We start from the raw sequence: 7,791 nt of genomic DNA on the forward strand, positions 1-7,791 counted from the left end.
ACCGTGACTCTTGCCGGCGGGAGGGGTCTTGCTTCTTTTTAGATGTTTTTGTAAGTTTGTTTAGGGTCTGTGACCTGCTCGGAAAGGCAAGACGATGGCGGCTCTCTAAAGATGGAGGACGTGTGGAGGTGTGTCCCGTTTCGATGGTGCGTCTATTGTCGTCGGAGGACGAGTGGAGATGTGTCTCTGGCGGATATCGTTTGATTCGGTCGGTGCTGGTCTTCATTGGATCTTTTTGGATCCAGTTTTTGCTTGCCTTCGTTTATGTGTTTATAGGTTGGGTCCTTTCGATCTATACTTCTTTTCATCGGTGATAGTTGATGTTCTGGTGCGATGGTTCTATGAGGTCTTAGCATGCCGACTTCCCGACTATCTACTACAACAAGCTTGACCCGACTCTGGTGAGGAAGGGGTGATGACGGCGGTACGCTTTCGGCTCATTTTAGTGCTTGTAGTCATCGCTAGGTGATGTACAGATATATATATGTTATTACTATGTTCTTGTAATGTGTGGGCCTCTATGCGAACAAAATTTTAAAAGCATGTACCAGTAAATACACAATCATAGAGGCGTACCCATGAAAAAACTCCCAAAGAAGCAGGTCGAAGCAGCCAAACGATGATGATATCACGGCACACCCTCAGGGAAAGCCTGAAATTACGCAAAGGTCCCTCTCTCCTCTCGCCGTCTTCTTCACCCGGCTGTTGCTAGTCAGTCTCCCACTACTCGCCCGCCTCCACTGCCAGGTTCCATCCACCCCCTCTCCCTCTCCCTCTCCCACTCCAAACCCTAACCGCACTCCCCCGCAATTCGCTGGAACCCCGAGATCCGCTCCCCCGCATGCCGTGACTGCCCCGGCGGCGCGGCAGGCCGGGCCGAGCGACCCGCGCGCCCCTCCGGCGCCGTTGCAGCCGGCGCCCTGTCACCATGGGCTGCGTGTGCGGCCGCCCCGCGGCCATCGACGACGGCCGGTGCGTCCAGACGCCCCCGCCGGCGGGGAAGCTCTCGGCGGCGGGAGCGGCGGTGCCGAGGAGGGAGGAGGAGGCGCGGAAGCAGGCGCGGGCGCGGGATGAGGCGCTGGAGAGGAGGCGGGCGGCCGCGATGGCCATGGCGGCGTGCCAGGTGCGGAGCCCCGTGCCGAGGGCGCTGGAGGCGGAGCAGGTGGCGGCCGGGTGGCCGCCGTGGCTCGCCTCCGTCGCCGCCGAGGCCGTGCGCGGCTGGGTGCCGCGCCGCGCCGAGTCCTTCGAGAAGCTCGACAAGGTCACGCTCTCTTCCTTTCTCCGCCGTCCGTTTCACATTTTGCTTGTAGCTCTGGTCTCTGCTCCGGGACACCGGAACAGTAAAAATCAGAAAAATTTGTCCTGCAATCGTTGCCTCTCCTTCTCTTCCGGATTTCTGTTACACGACGAGGAATTACGGCGATTCATTTCCCTTCTTTACTCTTTCTTTATTGATTGCTTTAGTGGATGCTTGGGATTTGCAAAATCGCGCTGTAACCGGGGAATTTGCCTTTTTTTCAGTGGTAATAACTGGTAGCTGGGGACGACTGGTAACAGTAAAATTCTGTTGTGAGTGGAGGATGGCTTTTAGTATCTTGGATGGGAAAATGCGGTGGTCTTTTCTTTCTTTTGGACTTGTTTTGTTAGTCTCAGTGGAACATGGAACCTGGAAACGTTAGACAGTAGTACTACGCAATCCCTGCCATTAATGGGGCAATCCTTTCTTCCCGGGGGCTAGTTTGGATAGGCAAAAAATAGGCCCAATCTCTTCAGGTTCACATGGATCTTAGTTTAGTTCCCTTCCCATCTTAAGGAATTACGCTTATTCCCTTCCATCCCAGCAGCCCTTGCTAGATATATCGCGACAAGGTTCGAGTAAGGCTGTGTCTACTTTCAGCTACACATTGCTTCCCCGCGAAAGATAAAAATGGGCGGTGCTAATAACGGGATCAGACTTTTCACGTTGTATTGAACTACATTAGATGGTAGGGTATGGCCATATGGGGGGAGGCATTCTGTCCTCCATGCTGTTGATACGTTTGGTTTGCACTTTTAGCTTGAAAAGCAATGCATTGTTTCTCGAACTTGCATTTTTGGCTGTAACTTGTGTACATAGATGCTTGCTGAATTAAGTTGTCGGTTTCTGCACATAAATGTCACGTGGTTTAAGTTTAATTTAAAATATTCTGTTCAATCATTGTTCCTTTCTTTCATTATCCAATAAAAATCATTGTTCTTTTGTATTCAGATTGGTCAGGGAACATACAGTAATGTCTACAGAGCTCGTGATCTTGAAAAACAGAAGATTGTTGCTCTAAAGAAAGTACGCTTTGATAATTTGGAGCCCGAGAGTGTGAAATTCATGGCCAGAGAAATCCTCATTTTGCGACGGCTTGATCATCCAAATATTATTAAGCTGGAGGGTCTCGTAACTTCGAGGATGTCTTGTAGCTTATATCTTGTTTTTGAGTACATGGAGCACGACCTAGCTGGCCTAGCTTCTTTTCCTGGACTAAAATTGACCGAGCCTCAGGTACATGGTATTCCGATGCACGGGTGCTTAGTGCATTCTCATTCAATATAAACCCCTTAATTCGCATGCAGCATTTACTTCACACATGGTTAGAACATTCAGCTAATGAGCATGATTTCTTTACAGGTTAAATGTTACATGCAACAGTTACTCCGAGGCCTTGAGCATTGTCATAGTCGTCACATTCTGCACCGTGACATTAAGGGTTCCAATCTCTTGATTGATAACCGAGGCATACTGAAGATAGCTGATTTTGGCTTAGCAAGTTTCTTTGATCCTGAACAAAGGCACCCTTTGACTAGTCGTGTGGTCACACTTTGGTATAGACCGCCAGAACTTCTGCTTGGTGCCACGAATTATGGCGTTGCTGTAGATCTGTGGAGTACTGGCTGCATTCTTTCTGAGCTATATGCTGGCAAGCCTATTATGCCTGGTAGAACAGAGGTATGCTATCAAGCTCTTTTCTTACTCGAAGCAAATGCAACAAGATATAATGTTCTCAATTTTGTCATAAAACCAACTTGTGTATACTATTCTTTCTGCAGGTTGAGCAGTTACATAAAATATTTAAACTCTGTGGTTCGCCATCAGAGGACTATTGGAGGAAGTCTAAACTTCCCCATGCAACCATTTTTAAGCCACAGCATCCATATCCAAGGCGTGTTACAGACACATTTAAAGACTTTCCTTCACCTGCTCTAGCATTAGTAGATGTTCTTCTTTCAGTAGACCCAGCTGAGCGACGGACAGCATCTTCTGCGTTGCAAAGTGAGGTATTAAATTCCTTCTACTTTTCTCCAGTGTCAAGAGACAATTCTGTTTTGTTATTTTGGACTCGTACATGTTATATTTGATCAAGTACATTAAACCATTTCAACCTTCCTTTTTTTGTTTCTTAAATAAAACAGCTTTATTCTGATTGGAATTTTAACATTTTATAATTAAGAGTTCATCCTAGTTAGCTGCATTGTCTAAGAGAGTCACCGTTCTCTAGTTGGGTCCAATTGTTTGGATCATTGATGATACTTATAAACATATAGTGCTACCTGTTTCTGTGGTCTACTTGATGTGTATATCTGTTGGAAAATGTTGTAGCTTGCAAACTGGAGCTAGCTAAAAACAGTTCACAATTAATTATTGAGTTGAATGTGTAAATGCTACCCTATGATACCATCCACGATTTTGTTTTGTTCTTATTGATTTAGAAATTTTACAATGTATTTATAATTATGTTTTTGCAGTTTTTTACAACAAAACCATATGCTTGCAATCCTTCAAGTCTGCCAAGATATCCCCCCAGCAAAGAGTATGATGCAAAACGCCGAGAGGAGGAAGGTCGAAGGTACTCTCAACCAACTTATTCTCTTCAACTGAGAACATTCTTATAGAGTTGGGATGTTCTGCTGACCTGATGTCATTCTTATTTTATTTTCATATAGAAATTTAAACATAGTTTTGCAATCAAATAAGGCTCTTTATTCACACTAAGCAAGTTGCGCTAGTATCTTCATTACCTCATCGAATGCCTAACTTGTGGTAGCCCATATCTCAAAAGTCCATATATTTGCTTGGTTATGAACTTGAACTTACCTGCACAGTTTGTTGGAAGGAAAACCATTCAATGCCACCGGATAACTCGATAGTTCTACGGGCTGCAACTAAATAACCACATTCTCCTTCTAGGCCATCACTGTAACCATTTTGTCCTAATGATATTTATTTGTGGACACAAGGAACACAATGGAAAAATTCTCATGGTGAAAGCATTTGATGAAGAGAATCTGAAATCTGATACCATGGAATGGATAAGCACTTATGTGGGGGCATATCATGCAACTGATAGTTATTCCATCTTTTCATTACCATAAAAGACTATCTTTCCACTCGTGAAATATAGAGTATCTCTACTATCTTATGAATAAGCACTTATGTGGGGGCATATCATGCAACTGATAGTTATTCTATCTTTTCATTACCATACACGACTATCTTTCCACTCTATCTCTACTATCTTAAATTAGAGTTAGTGGTGGTAGTGGTCAGTTCACTCCCCCAGTCCACCCCAATCTCCTGCATCCATCTAGAACCCACCAGACCCCTCCAATTTGAGGGGGGGGGGAATCATATCTTGCAATAGTGCTCCCATCGGCTGCTGCATTTAGACAAGTAAAGAGTTTGCTACTTGATTGAGTTTCTTCTTTGCAGTGTTGCACATGGATTGGTTATTATATACTACTAATCCAATACGACTGAATCATTTTTGTGGTTCCGTAGCAACGCACGGGCATTGTGGCAGTAGTTATTGTAATACTGTGTCTGCCCAATAAACATGCTTTGGAAATTGGTTAAAGTTAATTGAATAGCGTATATTTGATGAAAAGGAGTTTGTATTCTGTTGCCATCATTCTTTTATTCACTTTTTAAAATACCACACTGGGATCTTCTCCCCCTACCTGTAAGTAAAGGTAGGTATATTGTCCAGTTTGTATTTGCGCTTCTACCCCTTCATTACTCATTTCATGTCTTCAGTCTTTCATTGCCTATGGTTTGTTGTCTGCTTCATTTTTGTTTTAATAGTTTGAATATATTTTAGTGAAAAAGAAATAGGCTTGTGTCATGAATCTCTAATGCTTTAATTTGTTCCGAATCTCATGTTTATGCCTTTCTCCAGGCAAGGTACTGCTGGAGGAAAGCAACATCCTGAAAGACGAACTAGAGAGTCAAAAGCAGTCCCTGCACCTGATGCAAATGCAGAACTAGTGTCATCTTTGCAGGTATAGCCACCACTTGTTGACATCTTCACTGAATATATAATTCTGTTCGTCTTTAGCTTGTTGAGGTATATTTACTCTTATTACTGTTGTTTGAAATTATGTTTTCCACTCATAATCATCAACAATGCAAATATGTGATCCTTCCCAGTATATATAAGCTACCCTCCTTTCTCACAAGCATGTTATATAAAGTCTTAAATGCAACAACATGCATGCTCAGTGCATCTTCTTCTAGATTTTTACCGTCTCCTTAATTTTTCTATTTTGAAATGCCTAAATTCATGTTGTCTTCATTTTCAGAAAAGGCAAGCCCAAGCCAATACCAAGAGCAGGAGTGAGATGTTCAATCCTTGCAAGGAAGACTCTGCATCTGGATTTCCAATTGAACCACCCAGTTCAACTCACATCATTGAATCGTCGGAGGACTCCAAACGCGTCTACCCAACGAGAACCTTCCATTCTGGGCCTTTAGTTAACCCGTCAAAGACTGGAACGAGCAAACATGGCGAACATCATGTACGTGCCGTTGCGGATCCCCGGAATTTCCCTGTGGTCGTATCAGCAAAATCAGATGCGCGTCCGGATGATAGCAATGGGATCGGGTTTACTCAAGCTGAAGCATTTGCTCATGGACGGAGGCTGTCTGAATCTATCAACGGGCACTTCAGTGGTAGCGGGAAGTACGACCAAGTATTCCAGCAGAAAGAGGACAAGAGCGGCGGCAGGGTGGATGGAGGAGCTATTGTAAGTAACCCTAAACTTGTGCCCAACGTCGAAAAGTTTTCTTATGCCTTTTCATCCATGGTCATTGCATGGTTCCTTCAGATATCATTTGTTGCGATTCCATTGCCAAAGCTGAAACGTAGTTTCAGTAAATCCAATATTACCACTTGCTAGGGTATAATTTGTGCATAATCCAGCAAGTTGTTTTGAAGTTTACAGGCCATGATCTAATGCATAGTAAATACATGAGTAGGGTGACATTTTAGGAGGGCACTGGATCCATTCATGTGTGACAAATGTCAGGCAACAAAGGTACTTGAATGATTACAGTTCCAGCAAGAACGAAAACTGAACTCTCTGTGGCGTTTGATGGCAGGGCTACGGATCCAAAGGCAACAAGATCCACCACTCGGGGCCTCTGACCTCCTGCCCCTCGGGCAACGTCGACGAGATGCTCAAGGAGAACGACCGGCAAATCCAGGAGGTTTTCCGGCGAACCCGGGTGGAGAAGTCCCGGGTGAGGAGGGCCCATGGGCACGGGCACGCCGGAGAGGCCGGGCTACGGGACTTCGGCGCCGTCCCGGTCTTCCCTTCCAGCCGCTCCAGCTACCGAGCCGCGCCCCAGTGATAGCAAGCCGGGGACCTGTAGGCAGGCCGTGTTTGTAAGTTCATAATATAGCGTAGTGGCAAAATCTCTTCCGGAGAGAGGTTTTATTATTGCTTCCTCTTCCCCTTTGATTCCCGGGGAACACACAAGCAGATTCTGTACAGGAAAGACTCGGCCGTGTAATATTAGCCTGTTGGAATTGGTGCACCACGGTGGTGTGAGGGGGGGAGGGTGATTTGGTTCACTGGGAAGGAGGTGATTTGAGTGTTGTGGAAAATCCTTGTCATCTGGCAGGTCTCCATGTTTCAGTTTCAGGTTTGGTCTTTTAGTACCTGTTTTTTTTTATAAAAAAGGGTGAAAGACTTGTCATTGTCACTTGTGAACGTGATCTTTTTTAAAGAAGAGAACTGCCTAGTAAATTTACGAAAAAACTGAAATAAACACATCACGGAACGTTGCAGCGTGTAGGGCACGGGCCGACCTGGCGATCGACATAGACTCCACACGCACGCACGCACGGTAGAGAAGAGAGCATCGGTCGTAGTCATCGCCCATCACACTTAATAATCCATTGACCCTGACCTCACCGTAGACAACCGCCAACGAGATGGACGCCACGAGCCGAAGACGGCGAGTGGCATCGGTTTGGTTTACCTGGAAAGCGACGGTTTTCTTTGGGTGAGTGCGGCAGTTTTCTCGCCAAACACCACCGCTACGTACACTGACTGAAACACCACCGCTTCTGGCCCTGCGCACGGTCGCACGGCCCGTGATCAACTTTTATTAACCCACCTGCCGAGCCCCACCCTCGTCGCGTCCTATATGAACACGAGTGGCAACTCTACTCGCCGGAACCAACCGGAAAGTGTAACCCGAAGAGAGAAGTTTGCCACCCTGCTGAGTTGAACGTTCCTGTCGCCGTCTTGCCGTGCACGGGACGGGCGGCCGGCCTCAGCGGCGAATTCTTCCTCCCCTTGCGACAGCAACGTCCAGCGATCGGTCGATCGATCGACCAGCCACACCTCCGTGCCAAAGCAAGCACGTACGAGAACAAATCCTCAGATAATGTTTTCTTCTATTGGGTCCAGCCGGCACTGCTTTACGTCGCGTCAATGCTGAGTACTGTATGTTATGGTATTTCTGAAAATTTTAAA

At 45.8% G+C, this 7,791-nt stretch overlaps 1 protein-coding gene across 1 annotated transcript; it reads left to right on the plus strand.

Annotated features, from left to right (window-relative positions):
- Nucleotides 1-726: 726 nt before the first annotated feature.
- On the plus strand, nt 727-6,844 carry LOC119267463 (probable serine/threonine-protein kinase At1g54610). Its single transcript, XM_037548847.1, has 8 exons — nt 727-1,261; nt 2,249-2,533; nt 2,660-2,977; nt 3,079-3,306; nt 3,775-3,875; nt 5,205-5,307; nt 5,608-6,051; nt 6,407-6,844. The coding sequence occupies exons 1-8, from the start codon at nt 929-931 to the stop codon at nt 6,656-6,658; spliced, it is 2,064 nt and encodes a 687-aa protein (XP_037404744.1). The 5' UTR covers nt 727-928; the 3' UTR covers nt 6,659-6,844.
- Nucleotides 6,845-7,791: the final 947 nt, after the last annotated feature.

Source organism: Triticum dicoccoides, chromosome 3A (assembly GCF_002162155.2).
Source record: "Triticum dicoccoides isolate Atlit2015 ecotype Zavitan chromosome 3A, WEW_v2.0, whole genome shotgun sequence".
NCBI classification, from domain to species: domain Eukaryota; kingdom Viridiplantae; phylum Streptophyta; class Magnoliopsida; order Poales; family Poaceae; genus Triticum; species Triticum dicoccoides.

Excerpts from the sequence above, each read along its gene's own strand:
- LOC119267463 (XM_037548847.1), top strand. The coding sequence starts at position 929 with ATGGGCTGCGTGTGCGGCCGCCCCGCGGCCATCGACGACGGCCGGTGC. Across the intron at positions 2,534-2,659 it reads TAAAATTGACCGAGCCTCAG|GTTAAATGTTACATGCAACA; the intron begins GTACATGGTATT and ends ATTTCTTTACAG. Across the intron at positions 2,978-3,078 it reads TTATGCCTGGTAGAACAGAG|GTTGAGCAGTTACATAAAAT; the intron begins GTATGCTATCAA and ends TTCTTTCTGCAG.